The 18,738-nt window shown below is 43.2% G+C and overlaps 1 protein-coding gene across 1 annotated transcript; it reads left to right on the top strand.

The window, feature by feature from the left end:
- The first annotated feature begins 265 nt into the window (after positions 1-265).
- ZC3HC1 (zinc finger, C3HC-type containing 1) lies at positions 266-17,862 on the top strand. The gene is made up of 10 exons (XM_004677039.2): positions 266-489; positions 2,504-2,615; positions 4,396-4,546; positions 5,051-5,134; positions 9,418-9,545; positions 11,033-11,187; positions 13,741-13,981; positions 14,316-14,528; positions 15,216-15,422; positions 17,436-17,862. The coding sequence occupies exons 1-10, from the start codon at positions 344-346 to the stop codon at positions 17,502-17,504; spliced, it is 1,506 nt and encodes a 501-aa protein (XP_004677096.1). The 5' UTR covers positions 266-343; the 3' UTR covers positions 17,505-17,862.
- The last annotated feature ends 876 nt before the right edge of the window (positions 17,863-18,738 follow it).

Genomic DNA, 18,738 nt, shown 5'->3' with positions numbered 1-18,738 from the left:
AGTCATACGAATAATTACTCTAAGACTAAGGCGGGTCCTTCATCACTGCTGAATATGGAGGACAACACACCAAAACCTCTCACCAACCCCCAAACACTCTCTCATACATTAAAAAAAAAGACTCATCCAGGCATTATCCTAAACAGCACAGCTCTTCTGCGGTGGCCTGCCTCATTCTTTGACAGGAGTTCATTTCGTTCTATGATGGCCAAGAGGAGGTGGACCCCTCAGGAGGACTATGCGGGTCGCTTGGCTAAAATCTCCAGAGGACGATCTCAACCGCCCAGAACGGAAGTTCCCGAATCGTCAAACCCGCGGGGAAGCAACTCGGCAACGGACCAAGATGGCGGCGCCCACTGAGGGACCACCGTTCGCCGGGGTTGTTGAAAAGAATTGGGGCGCACTTGTTCGCTCCCCAGAAGGGACTCCCCAGAAAATTCGGCAGCTGATAGATGAGGGGATTGCCCCGGAGGAGGGAGGAGCAGAAGCGTGAGTTCGCGAGTTCTCTCTGGGTCCGACCCTGAGAACTCAGGCCTGGGGGCGTCTCCTAAATCGGCCACGGGGGCGGTGGGGAAGGCTTCTTCCTGGGGGCTGAAAGAGGCTGGGGTTGCCACTCTTTGATGGTTTTAATCTTTTGGGAATGTAACACTGGAGGCTTCATCACTGTGGAAAAAGGGGTGGGCGGGGGGGCTCACTGAGTGTGCGCTCCTGTCTTAGCTGGACTTCCTAACCTTATTGAGGCTTAGACACCCTCGGCATCCTGGAAAGCTCATGCCCTCCTCAGAATATCTTTAAATGCCTAAAGTGAACTTAAAAGGACATTATAAAGAGTTATAAAGGAAACTAATTATGTTGGAATGCAGTTATCAAGATAGTAAAGGAAAGTGATGCAATAACATGCTCCCTTTTAAAGAGTTTAATATCAAATATAATAGTGAGTCTATTTACCATAATTTTGAGGCAGTGATGGGCATATCTGTTATATCAGAACATGGACAGCAACCAAAATGTGGTGACAAAATATCTGGTTTCCATTGGTGACAGGTTCACAGGTACAGCTGACTCTACCATGAGTTTTTTGGTGTTTTTTTTTTTTAATTAAATTTAATTACCTTCATTCACAATTGAAGGAAATGCTAAATTTCAGTTAGTGGTTAGTAAAATAAATGTCATTTTTTTCCCATTTAAGTTTATGGTTCCGCTGCATTTTCTAAAGAATCACATCTTTCTGAGACTCTTGACTTTCTGAAAAAGAGACTTAATTCCTATTAGCTTATGTAGTGTAATTCTGTTGTTAAAACGACTCTTCAGCAACCTCTCCCACTTCCCATTCCTAGGCACTGAGATAATTTGTTTGCTGGGTTTTTTTGTTTTTGTTTTTGTTTTTACTCCCTGTATGTTTTTTATGAAGTCTGCCAAAGCGCTTTACTTTGATTTGAATTTTCTAATTGGTTCATTTTGGGAAAGAGTATCAAGAGTTGATCTAGGTGGATAAATTGAACATACCATTAAAAATCAAAGTTAGTTTTTCTACTGTTAAAAATGTTAAGTTTTAAGGTAGTTCGAATTGTATAATACATAGGAGCTTTAAGTCTTATTTTGTGTTTACTAAAGTTATACAAAATAGTGTTGGAGAATAATGAGTGGGTTAGAATATTTTGCTGCATAGTATTAGTAGAGCACTGTAAAGATAGAAGTTGCTCAAAAGTTCAGTGTGGTCAAATAAAGATATTTGGATGCCAGACCGAAGACTGTGAATTCTACTTAGTAAGTATTGTGAAACTTTTAAAAATATTAAGCAGATTAGTAAGAAACATGGCTATGAGGAATATATGAAGTTGGGAGGATAATAGTATAAAAAGACTAGGTCTTAATAGGGCAGTAGAAATTAAGAGTATTAAGTGTACTGGATATTCTTCTATAGTTAACCCTTAGGCAGTAATTACAATACAAAATATTAATGCTAAGTAGCCTGCTTATTGGCAAGCAAAGATAGATCTGGATAAATCTTGACCTATCTAGCAAGAAGCATAAAAGATGGAAAGAAGGCTGAATAGATCTCCGAAGAAATAATAGTCAAGAGGCACTGCCTATGGTTAATGGAAGAATCGAAACTTAAAAGTGTCACTTGAAATTGTAGTGGTGACCAGTGGAGAAATAATGACTGACTAATTTAGGAAGAAAAAGGAAACTAAAAAGGAAAAATAAGGGAAACCAATTGAGGTAGTATAAGAGGGTTAAGTATTCATCTAGCATAACAGCCAATAGATAACATTAAAAGTTAATAAAATAAAAATAAAAATGAATCAGCATGCTTGGCTATACCTATTAAAAAAGAAGAAGATGTTGAACAGAGACATGGCCTGATTGAAATGACTGTTAGATGAATTAAAATTCACTGTGGTGTATTTGATGATATGACATACAGAGAAGCTACATAGAAAAGATTTAGGCAAAGTGATACCAGGAAAGGATTATCAACAGTTTTGCCTCTTTATTTTAGGAAGGACACATCTGCCACATTCCAGTCAGTTAATGGGTCACCCCAAGCAGAACAACCTCCTTTGGAATCTACAAAGAAAGAAGCCTTCTTTAGCAGAGTGGAAACATTTTCTATATCCTTTTGTAGCTGATGCGAGTTTCATTTCTACCTGCCCCAGAAATTCTAATTCCTTTTGGTATTATATCACTTTGATGTTTTTAATTTCAGAATTAAATGTGGTAACAAATTTGGCATGACATTGAGATTGTTTAACCATTTTTTAAAAGATTTGTTTATGTATGCATACAGAACTGGGGTATAGGCCAGAGGTGCAGGGGCTGTAAGAGGATTTACCAGAGACAGAGTGGGGAGCAGAACAGGCAGATCAACGAAGTACCCTGCTGAGGGGAGCAGTGGGTGGGTCAGGAGGGGTCTGCCGAGTCATGTAGATCACCTCCAGGGCGGGGCATCAAACTTGACTGAGGCAGCTGCGGCTACCTTGCAGTGCGGTGTCCTAATCTGTTGCACCACCAGGGAGGGTCTAACCATTTATTTTTACAGAAGAAAAATCTAAAGACCTGAGAGGAGGTGGAATTATAACTAACACTTTTATATAGTGTGTTTTTACATATATTAGCACATTTGATCTTTACCTTAAACCTGTGAAATGGGTATTAATTATCATTATTGTGTTTATTTTACAAAGAGGATACATATTCAGGTAGGAAAAGTGTCAACCTGATAGCAAATGGCAGAGCCAAGATTTCATAGCCTAATGCTCGACCCAGACCTATTGTTTTTTGGGGGTATTAATACATTTCCTGTCTCTTGCTAGATTTTCCTCTGTATAGTAGTTGCTTGTTATAATAGTTACCAGCTACTAGCATTACAAAATACCCTAAAACTTAGTGGCTTAAAACAGAACTTATTACTGTTTCTGTGGATCAGGAATCCAGGCCCAGCCTCACTTGAGGTATTATCCAGGACTGTAGTCATCTCCAGGCTTTTCTAGGAAAGGACCCACTTCGTGGTCACTCATGTGGGCAACAGGATACGTTCCTTCATGGCTGTTGGGTTGAGGGCGTCAATTCAACTAATTCAATTAATTTAAGCCAGTTAAGTGATAATACTACTTTTGTTCCAGATAATCTCGTTTCCTTTAACACATTTATCTATAGTCTGTCTTCCAGTATTTAGCCCTTTTACTAATACTGGGATATTTTCAAATTCCCATGTCCCTTACAAAATTTTTGCATCTTTTGTCATCTTTTACCTTTTTACCCTGTGTCTGGTAAAATAAAGACAAAATAAGAATTTTTAAAATGTATTGACAAATTATAAAAAGTGAAATGTGGGATAGTAAGCTCATTAAATGATTTAGACAGATTAAGTGTGTTTATGGTGGTATAATCAAATTTCGGACGGGGAATAATGAAGAATATTATTTAGTTCTCTTGCTTTATTCTTGGAATATAAAAATAGAAGGGTTCAAGAGGAAAACATTGGTGAGTGGTAGAAAATATTTCTGTTTGTTGGACCTTCACCGTTCATATTCCTTAGACATATTCTGGTGCTTTCCTAGTGTTTTTAAATACCTAGTTTTTCATATTAATTGAAAGCAAATGGCTTCTATATTCTACCCCACAACCAATAATAACCACTTTAAACATACAAAATACATGAGGCTTCCTCAAGAAAATGTTCCTAACTTCTTGTCCTCTACTCATTACTCAAATGACCTTCATCCTGTAAGTTTATACCTGTCCTTTAAAAATACTTTTAAAACTTTTTTTAACTGCATTTTCCCTTTGTTAATGTGTTTATTTGTATGTACATGAAGAGTGAGTTAAGATGTTCCTTTATGACTTGTTCGTTTAATATACTTACAGTGTTGTTTTTCTTAACATGAATACTCTTTGAAATGGGCAGGTAAGCCCCTGGAGCTGTCTCCACTTGTCTGTGCCAGATATGGCTGGGTCACAGTTGAATGTGATATGCTCAAATGCTCCAGTTGTCAAGCTTTTCTCTGTGCTAGCTTCCAACCAGCTTTCGATTTTGACAGATGTAAGTATAAAGTACAAATGACATTTTTCTCCATATTCAAAAACACCCTGTAGTAGGTTTTCTGAAAAGATCAGTCACTTGTTTAATCAAGAATGTATATCACTAACTGTAACAAGATGGATTTGGATGATGATTATCTTAGTTATTAATTCCAGACATTGCCTTTTTAAAAAAAAATAAACGAGTGAACTTGAACTCATCTTTATATATTCTGGGAAGCTTCTAGCAAAGTGTGTATTGTTCCAAAATTTATGCTTAGGCAGAGCCACAGCACTTTTGTGAAAACACAAGCTTTGAAACACTCTTCTTTGATATGAATCTTAGGGTCTTTCTTGGAACTTGTTTTGTGGAAAATATTAAGATGATGCAGATGATATTTTCATATTCTTTTAAATTCTCATAGTTTTCTTTATTTTCAGTCATATCTGTATTGTTAAAGACTCTTGGCCACTGGATTTTGGATCTGTATGTTTTTTAAGACATTGCTACCTGTGTGGGTTTCAGATAAGGACCGATGTGCTGAGCTGAAGAAAGCCTTGAGTACTGCCCATGAGAAGTTCTGCTTCTGGCCCGATAGCCCCTCCCCAGGTATTTATTTTCAAGAGCTCCTAGTTGCTGGCTGTTCTTTGTCATTGTAGTTCTTATATCATCTGTGTCTTGGTGAAAATCTCATTTTGAAGTTTCCTTTCAAGAACTTATATTCATCCAGTTATTGTTATTTAACATTTGTAATGCAGTTGACAAGCCAGTGGCATACTTTACCCCATTTAGTCCTCAGAGGGACTCTGGAAGGTAGATAATATCAACCTTAATTTTTTTCTTAAAGATTTATTTATTTATGCATACAGAACTGGGTGTACAGGCCAGAGGTGCAGGGGTGGTGGTGAGAGGAATCACCAGAGACAGAGTGGGGAGCAGAACAGGCCAACTGGTGAAGTATGCTGCTGAGGGGAGCAGGGGGTGGGTCAGGAGAGGTCTGCCATGCCTTGAGGGTCACCTCCAGGGCAGGGATTGAACTCATGCAGAAGTGGCTTTAGCTTCTTAGTGCTGTGCTTTAACCTGCTGCGCCACCAGGGAGGGCCCTACCCTAATTTTTTGAGATAAACTGAATCAGAGGTCCCATAACCAACTAATGAGGAATGGTAACCATGGTTTAACCCAGTTTCAGATTCTCTGCTTTTCCTACCATTACAAGCAGCCCCATGTTCTAACCAAGCTTTCTTTAGAAGGTGTACCTATAGCACGAATGGTGTCAGTTAAGCAGGGTCTTGTTACCAGTTAAGACTCAGAGGACGCCAGATGAGAATGATTACAATCTACAGTTTATTACTGTAAAATGACACAGTACAGTAACAGCCTTGAAGTAAGGATATCATCACAGCCAAAGACTGCCCTATATTAGCAAGGGGCCTGGAGAGGCAAAGACAAGCGCCTGTTAACCTCCCTACTTAAGACCCATAGCAGGACACATTCTGTCTTTAATCAGAAATCACTGTTGTGTACACAAAACAAGGAATATGTGTGTTCTTTTAGAAAATGGGAGCCCAAAGTATAATCTCAAGTAAAATTTAAAAAAATTTTTGTGGGCCTCCCTGGTGGTGTAAAAGGCTAAGTCTTACTTAGCTCTATCACGCTATCACCAACCACTGCAGCATGAGTTTGAGCCCCGGCCAGGGAGCTGACCACATGGTGCAGCAGGCCTCTTTTGTCTCCCCTGCTGCTCCCCTCAGCAATAGATTTCAGTTATTCTGACTGTTCTGCTCCCTACTCATCTCTAGTGAATCCTCTCCCCTTCTCCCTCTCGACTCCGTACCTCTGGCCTATTATACCCAGCTTTTGTATGCATAAATGAATAAAATAAATCTTACCCAAAAAAGAGTTTTTTGCTGGGCATATAAGCATATCCTGCTGAGTAATATGTCTCAGCCAGCGTGTTCTGAGGGGCACACTGAGATCAGCAATGAAGGTCTTTAGATCCATGGTTGCAGAGCAGCTTCAAGCACAATTCATGCCTCCATCAGGAATCAGTGCCATGTGGGTTATATTGTTGTATTTTAATAGGCCTGTTCAGACTAACTCCCAGGTCACTGATCCCACCAGCATTCCATGAGTGGCCACTGAGGAGAAAAAAATAGATCAAAAGTGATCAGTAGATTACCACCCATTGATAAATGAAGAAGCTATGGAAAGGGATTATTAAGACATAGAGATTTTTGAAGTGAAATTGCCTGCAGAAGTAGGTTTGCCTGCTGTTGGCTGTGGCCTAACAATTTCACTGTACAGGACAACAGGACTCCGCACTGTGCAGATGTGACCCCCCTCTGTCCAGTGCTCTCATTCAAGGTGCTTAGCGCCTGCCCAGAGATCTGTTGGTGAATCCCACTCTTACTACAGTACACTCTGCCTTCTCTATGCCAGTCCTAATTCAGCTGCCACCTACTTGCAGACCCCTAACTCCTGTCTGCAATTCTTTTGAGCTTAATGCATAATTTTTTTTTTTAAGAGAGGTACCCACATAGTCACAGGGAGGTAGAGAGCTGTCTTTTTCACCATCTCTTTTCTTTTTTTAAAGATTTGTTTATACATACAAGAACTGGGAATAGATCAGATGAGTATGAGGGAGTGAGAGCATTCACCAGAGTGGGGAACAGAACGAGCAGATTGACTGAAATACACTGCTGAGGGGAGCAGTGGGAGAAGTGAGGTCTGCCATGCCATGTGGGTTACCTCCCTGGCTGGGAATTGAACTCATGGCTGTGGTGAGCTTCACAGTGCTGTGCTTTAACAAACCCTTGTGCCACCAGGGAGGGCCCAGATGCATAATTTCAACTGCCTTCTAAACATCTCCTCTTCATATATAGCAGGTACCTGGAACTCACCATATACAAAACTGAATTCTTCATCTTATTTTTTGAATTTGCTTCTTATATTTCTTCTTAGTACATGGTTCTGACTGCCTCCACCCTCCTAGCTAGAAACCTGGGTCACTTAAGTTACCTTTCCTATCATTACTACCCAGTCCTGTCCATCCTGCTTCCTAGGTTATCTCAAATATGACCTTTTTACTACTGTTTGGCTTGGTTCTTTCACATTCTTAGTGATAATTGTGCCCAGATCCAATAATTCCCTCAGTCTTTGCCCAGGTGCTCCACGAGCATGCTGGGTACTTTTTTAGTGCTGCAGCAGGCAATTCCTAATTTTGCTTAAGCTTTCACTTCCTGTTTGTATAGCATCTTGAAGTCAGCCAAAGGTGAGAGGTTCAGGCCTTTTCAGGTCTTTCCTGGCCAGGTACACAACCTAGATTCTAAGGAATGTGTCCGAGCTTTTCAACCCCTAACGGATGTCTCATTGTCTAGCTTTTCATCCAGCTTTTCATTGTAACGATTTTGGCTCGCACATTGTTTGCCTCAATTTTTATTGCTGCCTCAAGGCAACCACAATGTTAAAACATTATTTTCCCTTAGGAAAAAGCTGCTAACACTGGGCCAGTGGGATTTTCCAGGCAACTGCCAGATTGATGGAATGATGACAGTCACCGCACGGGGCCTTGGAGGTGCTCCAACCCCTGCAATTCCTCCGGTGACCGTTAAACTGTTGCTTTTCATCATTGTGGTGAGGCTGTTGCTTTTCAAGGCTCCTGTTGGCTGAGCTGGGAAAAGAATAATGGCAATAGGGCAATTTAAAATGCCATGTAGCTCACTGTAGCTCACTGTTCTTACGAAGGTTCATCCATTTTTCTTGAATAAGTGCTTCCCAGATTATTACAAACCTTTGGTTAATTTCTAAAGTTCCCAGAGATTTTGTCATTTTTTGCTAATGTTCTCATTGCTTTTATAGAGTTTCAGATTATCAGTCGGTGGTATTTATGCTGACATTCCTGCCGAAGGAGTTCCCAAATTAAAATAGTAGGCATGCACTTAATAGAAGAAACGAAATATTTAGAAATATTCTGAGCCCTCCTTGATGGTACAAGGGCTTCAAGCACCACACCATAAGGCCGTCCACAACCACTGCAGCACGAGTTCAACCCCCTGGCCAGCGAGGTGACCCACATGGCGCAGCAGACCTCTCCTGTCTCACCTGCTGCTCACCTCAGCAGTGTGTTTCAGTCAGTCTGCCTGTTCTGCTCCCCACTCTGTCTCTGGTGAATCCTCTCACTGCCCCTGCACCTCTGGCCTACACCCCAGTACTTGTATACATAAATAAATAAATAATTAAAATATATTTATATACACATAGCTGTTCTACTTATTCAGATTAATTTTAAGAATTGTTTTTCTTATTCTTTGGTGCTTTTTCTTTGCGTATCAGTAAGAACTCATGACCATTGTAATTAATTACAGTGTTTATTCTCTTACCTGAGTGACAGATACTCACTATTCAGGTAATGGATCTTCATTAAGTTCACTATTCTAAACTCTGGCGTTCCTAAAAGCATTTCTATTTTCTAGCAACAATAGAATATTCTAGATCCAACTTGATTTATGTTCCCTGCCCCAATCAGTAACTTTCCAAAGAACCGGATCCTTTTTTCTTTTAAGATTTATTTATGCATACAGAACTGGGGTGTAGGTGAAAAGTATGGGGAGGTGAAAGGATTCATCAGAGACAGAGTGGGGAATAGAACAGGCAGATCTTTTGAAATACACTGCTGAGGGGAGCAGTGGGGAAACAGGAGAGTTCTGCTGTGCCCTGTGAGTCACCTCCCTGGTGGCTGGGGATCGAATTCATGCTATAGTGTTTGCATGTAGCTTGATAGCGTTTCTTGAATCCCTGTGCCACCAGGGAGGACCTCCTCTGTTATTCTTTACTTTTTTTTTTTTTTTTAATAATTTGTGCCAATATGATCTTGTAGTTCACTTTTTCCACAGATCGATTTGGAATGTTGCCGCTGGATGAGCCTTCTGTGCTTGTTAGTGAATTCCTAGATCGTTTTCAAAGCCTTTGTCACTTAGAGCTCCAACTTCCTTCCCTGAGGCCTGAGGACTTGAAAACCATGGTGAGTCTTTCTTGGCTAGTCTATAGTAGACTTCATTTGTCACCAGCATTTGTACGTGAAGCCTCTCTTTAATGACAAGAGGAGGCAGACTGGTATGAAGAAAACTATTGTTCAGTGGGCTGTTCTCTGTCAGAAAGGCAGGTATTCTTTAAATGGCATAGATTCAGTTTTATCTTGATTTATTACCTAAACTGTATGACAGAAGATACTGGAACATGACTCCCTAGGGTTTATTGCATATCATCTTCCAGAGAAAGTATCAGAGGAGAACTTGTAAACTTACTTCTCCCTTATAAATAGGACTTTTGAAGTGCTCTGACCCTTCTATACTGTTTTTGTTGTTGTTGTTGTTTTTAAAGATTTATTTATTCATAGAACTCTGGAGTGTAGGCCAGACATGCAGGGGGTGAGAGGATTCACCAGAGACAGAGTGGGGGGAGCAGAATAGGCGGGTTTGCTGAAATACACTGCTAAGGGGAGACAGGCGAGGTCTGTATGCCAACCTATATGAGTCAGCTCCTTGACTGGGGAAGTAACTCAGGCCTTAGCAGTGATAGCACTGAGACTTAACCCCTAAGCCACCAGGCAGGCCCCCATCTCTACTTAGAAACTGAATAGTTACTATCCCATTCCACCACCATATGGGTACTTTGTGCCATCTTTACTACTAGAAGCTGCTATTTTGCTTCTTCAGTTTAAGAAGCTGCTAGACATTTTAGGACCAAGCTAATAACCTTTGATGCCCTTTATAAATATCACTCTGTCTCTAGCCAAGGCATATTTTTATATCTATCATAATTCTCTATTAGAACAAAAATAAAGATTATGAACAATAAGCTTTGTTGTTCTTTCAAGAAGTAAATTCAATGTAAGTCCAAGTGATAAACAAATCTGGGCCATCCGTGGTGGTGCAAGGGGTCAAAGCGCAGTGCTCTGAAACTATCTGTAGCCACTGCAGCATGAGTTCGATCCCCTGCCTGGGAGCTGACCCACATGGTGCAACAGACCTCTCCTGTCTCGCCTAATGCCCACCTCAGCAGTGTATTTCAGTAGATCTGCCTGTTCTGTTCCCCTTTCTGTCTCTGGTGAATCCTCTCATCCCCTGCACCTTTGGCCTGAACCCCAGTTCTTGTGTGCATAAATAAATAAATCTTACCCAAAAAAAGGGGAGGGGTCTGTTTCCCTTACTTGTGTTTGAAGTTTACAGGTTCATGGGAAAATCCGCAGTTGGTAATTGAAAACAAGTTAGCGCTAAGGAAAGATTTAGTAGTTCTAGGAAAAGAGCTGCTTTTCTCCATCAGCACATCAGAAAGCTGCGTGGTAGCTAAGTACTACCTGGGAAGTCAGTTTTCTCTGATAGGGAGATGTTTCATGTTTGTCATTTCTCTCAGGAATTTTGCCTTGTACCTCCTCTGTTGTACCATTGTCATTACTTTTCTTTTCATGGTGGATAAAGCTTTAAGTATTTTATTTTGGCTTCTTTGCAGTGCTTGACAGAAGACAGGATCAGTCTTCTTCTACACTTGCTTGAAGATGAACTTGATCACCGAACTGATGAGAAAAAAACTGTAACCAAATTAGGCTCAGACATCCAAGTCCACATCACTGCCTGTATTCTCTCGCTGTGTGGCTGGGCGTGTAGGTGAGCCCGTAACTTGTCTGGGGAGTGAACTGTGGCAACCTTTCACACCCATATACATGAGTCACTAACGTATCACATGGTGTTTCCTGTTCAAAAAACAGAGACAAAGAAACTGAGGGGGTAGAAAGAGCTTTAAGCATCAGTAATGAGGATCCTCCCTGCTGGCACACTGGTTAAAGCACAGACAGCACCATGAAGCTGGCCACAGCTGCTTCACTGCGAGTTCAGTCCCAGCCAGGGAGGTAACCACATGGCGCGGCAGACCTCTCCTGACCTGCCCACTGCTCCTCTCAGCAGTGTGCTTTGTCCATCTGCCTGTTGTGCTCCCTACTGTGTCGCTGGCGAATCCTCTCACTGCCCCTGTACTTCTGGCTTGTACCCCAGTTCTGTATGCATAAATAAATAAAACCTTTTTTTTTCCAAAGATTTATTTATTTATGCATACAGAACTGGGGTACAGACCAGAGATACAGGGGCAGTGAGAGGATTCACCAGAGACAGTGGGGAGCAGAACAGGCCGACTGATGGGGTACACCGCTGAGGGGAGCAACTGGCGGGTCAGGAGAGGTCTGCCACATCCTCGGGGCAGGAATCGAACTCATACTAAAGCAGCTTTAACTTCTTAGTGCTGTGCTTTAACCTGCTATGCCACCAGGGAGGGCCCAATAAATAGAATCTTTTTTTTCTTTACTTTTTTTAAAGATTTATTTATGCATATAGAACTGGGCTATAAGCCTGAGGTACAGGGGTGGTGAGAGGATTAATCAAAGTCAAGAGTGGGGAGCAGAGCAGGCAGATCAGCAAAGTACACTGCTGAGGGGAATAGCCGACAAGACAGGAGAAGTCCGCTATGCCATTTGGATCACCTGGGGCTGGGAGTAGAACTCACACTGAAGCAGCTGCGGCCACCTTGCAGTGCTGTGTCCTAACCCATTGTGCCACCCAGGAGGTCCCTTTTTTTTTCTTTTTAAATTTTTTTTATGTAATAGTTTGTTTCTACATCATTTTGTGCATTTAAATAAAATCTTAAAAAAAAATCAGTAACAAACATAGAATTAGAACTCAGAAACTCTTGAACACAGCTGAATTTTCCTTTACTTGTCACTTCCCAAGAGAGAATTTGTATTCCTATAACTATTGAAGCTCCTTTCTGTTCTTATAAAGAAAGAAAGATGGATTTAATTGATAAAAACTATCAGTGGAAACCCCAGCTGGAGGCCTGATGTTGGTGTTTCCATTCCAGTTGCTTAGTTTGGCATAAGCTCCCCTATTTAGAGAAGACTCAACCCACCTTGATTTACTTTAAAAATGCTTCCTTTGGAACTCTCCTGCACTGCTGGTGGGAATGTAAACTAGTATAACCACTATGGAAAACTGTTTGGAGGTTCCTCAAACTGCTAAACATGGAGCTTCCCTATGACCCAGCAATCCCACTCCTAGGTATCTACCCAAAAGACACAAAAACACTGATTCAAAAAGATTCCTGCACCCCCATGTTTATTGCTGCTTTATTTACAATTGGAAAGACATGGAAACAGCTCAAATGCCCAAAAGTAGATGGCTGGATTAAAAAGATGTGGTACATACACACAATGGAATATTACTCAGCAACCAAAAAAAAGTAAACGCATGCCTTTTGCAGCAACATGGATGGAGCAGGAAAAGATCATGCTTAGTGAAATAAGCTAGAAAGAAAAGAAAAAATAACAGATGGTTTCTTCACTCATAGCAGCAGTATAAACAGACCAAGCAAGAATATAATGAATATAATAATGAACAGCTATAGACCAGAGATATTTTATGGGGGTGGAGTGGGGAATGGGATCAAAAACAGTGGGGGGAGGGAAATGCACTGGACTATGGTGATGGCACATGGGTGATCTGGTGATGAGAAGCCCAAAGGGATTACAACTGAGATGGAAAAATGCACAAAATGATGTAAAAATAAACTCTTGTATTATGTTAAAAAAATGCTTCCTTTGGTAGATTAAGGAATTTTTTTAATTAAAAGGTAGAAGCTTTTAAGAGGAACAGGAGAAACTTATAAAACATATCTTTAAAATAGTCTTGCCATGGAGAGTACACCATGATACCTAGATCTTTCTGTGGGAAATAGTGAGAAATGATGAAGTTGGGGTCCTGAGAGCTCATTGTTCCCAAGCCCAAAGGATGTATTTGATAAGATAAAAAGCATATTCTAAGGTCACTACACTTAGTCCCTTTTGAAATATTACCCTTTGAGAGGACTCTCTTTTTTTCCCCAAAGATTGATTTATTTATGCATGCAGAACTGGGGTACAGGCCAGAGGTGCCGGGGTGGTGAGAGGCTTCACCAGAGACAGAGTTGGGAGCAGAACTGACAGATTGACTGAATCATACTGCTGAAGGGAGCATCGGGAGGGTCAGGAGAGGTCTTCCAGGCCACTTGGGTCTCCTCCGGGCTGGGGATTGAACTCGCACTGAAGTGCCTGTAGCTGGCTTGCAGTGCTGCGCCTTAACCCGCTGAGCCACCAGCGAGGGAGCAAACTCACTTTCTTTTATCTTCCTACCTAGTTCCTTCCTGGAGCCCATGCAGCTCTCCCTGATAACATGTTCACAGTGCATGAGGAAGGTGGGGCTCTGGGGCTTCCAGCAGATTGAGTCGTCCATGACTGACCTGGATGCCTCCTTTGGCCTGACCAGCTCGCCCATTGGCCCTGAGGGGCGGCCAGAGCGACTCCCACTGGTACCCGAGTCTCCTCGGAGGATGATGACTCGGAGCCAGGATGCCACGTTTCCCCCATGCTCAGAGCAGGTATGGATTTCATTGGCTTAAAGCAGCATTCTTGCTACAAGTGTTCCTGGCAGAAAAGTTGGAAGTTGGCATGAGTGGATAAGCTCCACTTCTAAGCACAGTGATCGCATCCCACTAGGACTTTTATTCACCAGTTACTATAAAGAAGTAAAATTCATTACTTTCTGTAGAAATATAATATGCCTTGAAGACTTTAGTTATGTAGACAGTTCAGAAACTGAATTCTTACAGTTGAACTATAAAGTGCTTAGCTTTCACTTGCTTCTAGAAATGTTTCCCCTGACCGCGGTCCTTAATACCACACTGTACCTCCATCCTCTCACCTTTCCTTCAGGCTGAAAGGAGCCCAGGTGCCATCATCTCCCGAACTCGGAGCTGGGACTCTTCCAGTCCTGTTGAGCGCCCTGACCCTGAGGCTGCTAGCCCCACTGCTAGAAGCCGCCCAGTGACCCGCAGCATGGGGACAGGAGACGCTGCTGGCATGGAAGTGCCGTCTAGCCCTCTCCGGAGGGCCAAGAGAGCTCGCCTCTGCTCTTCCAGCAGCTCGGTGAGCCCCCCTGCACATGCAGAAGTCAGAGCACAGACAGCCCTTGCGTGCATCTTGGACAGCATGCTGGTCCCTGGCCTTCCCAGCCTTGGGTGATAAGTCAGTCTGTGGACAAGTTGAAGGAAGGGGCAATTGGGTGACCAAAGAAGGAAAGTTTATGGAATTTACCATTGTTTCTTAGAATGGTACTAAATAGGCCCATGGGACAGCGATGGATGGGGAATAGACCTGATGAGATTTATCGGGAAGGAAGGGAGAGGATTTTAGAAATGAGAGGGGGAAAATTCATAGGGTTTATTTATTTATTTTTTAAGGTTTATTTATTTATGCATACAGAAGTGGGGTAGAGGCCAGAGGTGCAGGGGTGGTGAGAGTGCAGAGTGAGGAGCAGAACAGACAGATGGACAATGTACACTGCTGAAGGAAGCAGCAGGTGAGACAGGAGTGATCTGCTGCACCATGTGGGTCACCTTCGGGGCCAGGATCGAACTCATGCTGAAGCGACTGTGGCTAGCTTCATAGTGCTCTGCTTTAACCCAATGCGCCACCAGGGAGGGCCCCCGAAAAAAATACTTCAGGTTTAAAGGGGAACTGTTAGGAGATTCTGGACCTGGCCACAAGGAGCAGCACCTCCCTGAGGTTCCCTAACAGCTGCTCTTCATTCACATTTTTCTCTTCCTCCCTCAGGACACATCTTCCCGAAGCTTCTTTGATCCTACCTCTCAGCATAGAGACTGGTGCCCCTGGGTGAACATCGCAGTTGGCAAGGAAACCAGAGAGAATGGGGGCACAGAGGTAGATGCCAGCACCCCGGCAGAGCCAGGCTGGAAGGCAGTGCTGAACATCCTCTTGGCACACAAACAGTCTAACCAGCCAGCTGAAACCGACTCCTTGGTGAGATAAGCTGTTTGTTCCCTGTGTGTGCAGCACTTGCTGTTCATGGGGTGAGGAGCTGAGACTGGTCCTATAATTAGCCCCCTGCCTGCCTTCACCTTCCACATGCCAAGGTAGACAGCATTCTGCTTTCTTCCTAGAGAACAGGCATAGAACTGGTTCCACCCTTCCGCAGTGCAGGGTATGGCATCCCATCAAGTTCTGATATAGTCCTTGTCTTTGCAACTGAAATGACTCAAAGCAGAAAAGGAACACGTAGAAATAGACAGTAGACAGCTGCTCGGCCTCATGTTGCAGAACAGCTGTTTTTCCCATCACTTGCTGTCACTTGCAGTGGAAGCTGGCCTGTTAACCCAGCTGTCCGGAGCATGGTGCTCTGATACCCCGATGACCATTTCATTCCTCTCTGGGCACATTACTCTGCTCTGTGCTACGGCCCTGGACTGGTGTGCTGAACCTCAGCTCACCACCGCAGAGACGACCGCGGCTGATGACAAATGTGGATAAATGCAGCCCTCGTGACAGCTGGGAAAACAAGTGTCCGCTCTGTGGAGAGGGTGGAAGTGACAGGGTGGACACAGAACTGTGTCCTGTGTCCTGTGCTGGCTCATTCACAGCGTAGCTCTCCTTACGCATTTGATAATGTCTGTACCCTTCCTAAACAAAGGAAGATCTAGCCAGCAGGTGTCTGTAAGAAGCATTCCCAGATTCCTGGCTTTGGGAGTTGCAGGATTCTACTGGAGGAACTATACTCACACTAAATGCTCCAGCATAATTTGTACCCTTGATAAATATGCAAAGGTTGTCCAGATTTTTTACAGAAAAAATAACATGTTCCAACAGAGCTTTTAAAAACACATAAAGCTATCTGCAGACAAAGGTTCTACTCGCCTCTCTAGCCGGAGAGATTACATTTGTCCTTGCATGTAGCTTCTAGAGACACAGCCACGAAACCGCACAGTGTTGAGTGACTCCCCTGTCATCGCCTACCATCATGAGACCCTGAGGGCATTGTTTGTTGTTTAGTTTCTTTGTAGTGGGAAAAGTTGGCCTCATCGTTGGCCCTGGGTTCCAGGATTTTCAGGATCCTTTTTGGTAGCTGGTCTTTCTGCCTTCCCATTGCTACTCTGACTGGAAAATACAAAGCTTAATGAGACCATGGTAAAGGATCTTAATGTTAGAAAAAGTTGATTGGATCATTTCAACTTCAGCTTCTCCCACTTCTGTCATTATATTAACTAAATAACCCTCTGTCCCTCTCACTAACATTTCTCATACGGAAGAACACAAACTTTTCCCTTCTAGCACTTTATTTCCCCACAGAGAGGAAAATGCAATGAAAATGTCCCCTTCTGTCTGACATTCGCGTTGACTTCGTGAATTGTCTTGTTAGATGTTGTCTGTGCTCTCACTGAGCCCTTGTGCCTTTCACTGTGTCTCCAAGGCAGAGACAACCAAGTGTTCTGAGTCACTGCAACCTTCTGCCTTTTACTAAATTGCTTCGTCCTCCTTGTAACTTCATTTCTCAGGATCTCACCTCACTTCAGGGGCACGATCAAGTGGCAGTGAAATTCCTCCTATTATTAGCTCTGCTGGCTAAAACATCAGCTGAGGAGGCCAGGATCATCGCTCAAACTGCTGAGGGTCATTTAACTTTGTTTTATTCCTTGGCCTTGCGTGGCACTCTTTAGCCCAGCAAGGCGTCACGTGAATGTGGAGCCTGGGTCACAAGAAATAATGAGCTTGGGCAGTTTGGCATCGTGGTTGAGGAACAGAACTGTGTGCTTCACGGAGGTGGGCCAGCAGTGTCCTTCCGCATGCAGAGATAAGAAGGGAGCCTTGAGGGAGAAAGAGAGCCGTGCATTGCAGACTGGCCTGCTCGTGTTTAGTCTGGCCTTGGGCGTGCTTGCACTCATCTCTAGACACACACAGATCATTGTGGGAAAACTGACACCGAGTCCTTCATCTCTATGAAAGAATTTACTATCTGATAATGATCTTTTCTACCCATAGAGCCTGTCTGAGAAATCAAGGAAAGTCTTCCGAATATTCCGACAGTGGGAGTCTCTGTGTTCATCCTGATGACATTCCAGCCTCCCCTGGAGAGAAATAGAGTGAGTGACTGAAAAACGAAGTCTGAATTCCCACTCGTTCAGCAGAAGCGATTTTCTCCATTCTGGCTTAGTCGTAAAGTGCCCCTGTCCTTGTAACGAGTGTCACTGTCAGTGTCTGCATCTGCCCGGGGGAGCCATTTCTGCAGAGGACGTGACCAGGACGTGCTGCAGGAGCCTGGCTGTGTTAAAGGACGTGGGGCCGTGAGGCTGGATGGGACCGACAGAGGACTTGCACGCCTACAGCACTGTGTGTGTGTGGTGGCATCGGAGGGCTCTTATGTCCAGGAATTATTAATATCGTATGTTAATAAAACGCTTGTTAGCAATCTTGCTGCCGGGCAGTGGTTTTCTTCCTCACCTTCAAGGCTGATGTAAAGGAAAGTGGAGCAGTCAACAAAATCAAATTTTTAGTTTGTGGTTTGGCGCCAAAGCCTAATTTTATTTGTGAGAGTTTTGTTATGTCACCAGGTGATCTCTCCAGGCTATAATGTAGGATAAGCAGGTCATTCTCTCTTCCCTTTGATGATAACAAAGGGAACAGGAGACTTAGCCAGGGGAGGAAGGCACTGCCGAAGAAACACATGGCCGGGGATTCCCAAAGCCGGTGATGGGACATCAGTCTCCTTGATGGGGAAGATTGATCCTGGCCTACCACATCTAAATATGGCTTCTCAGGCCCTCCCTGGTAGCACAGCGCTTCAAGCACAGCGCTATGAAGCTGTCACAGTCACTGCAGCATGAGTTCGATCCCTGACCAGGGGGGTGACCCACATGGCACAGCAGACCTCTCCTGTCTCGCTCACAGTTCCCCTCAGCAGTGTGTTTCGGTCAGACTGCCTGTTCTACTCCCTGCTGTCTCTTACCCCCCCACACTTGTGGCTTGTACCCCAGTTCTGTATGTATATATCAATAAATCTTTGAAAAAATAAAACAGATGGCTTCTCACTGATAAAGTAACTGTGACCATGAAGGCTAGCAACTAGCTATTTTCTGAAATTCCATAGTTTAGTAACTATTTTTGAACTCACTTCTTTTATACTGAAGTATTCTGTTACTATTTTTTAAAAAGGTTTATTTGTGTATGCATACAAGAACTGGGGTATAGACCCGAGGTGCAGGGGGTGAGACAGAGTGGAGAGAACAGGCAGATTGACTGAAATATACTGTTGAGGGGAGCAGTGGGGGGTCAGGAGAGGTCTGCT

Source organism: Condylura cristata, unplaced genomic scaffold, assembly GCF_000260355.1.
Source record: "Condylura cristata isolate star-nosed mole 26May11 unplaced genomic scaffold, ConCri1.0 scaffold00005, whole genome shotgun sequence".
Taxonomy (NCBI): domain Eukaryota; kingdom Metazoa; phylum Chordata; class Mammalia; order Eulipotyphla; family Talpidae; genus Condylura; species Condylura cristata.
This window is presented reverse-complemented; position numbering and strand designations above follow the sequence as displayed.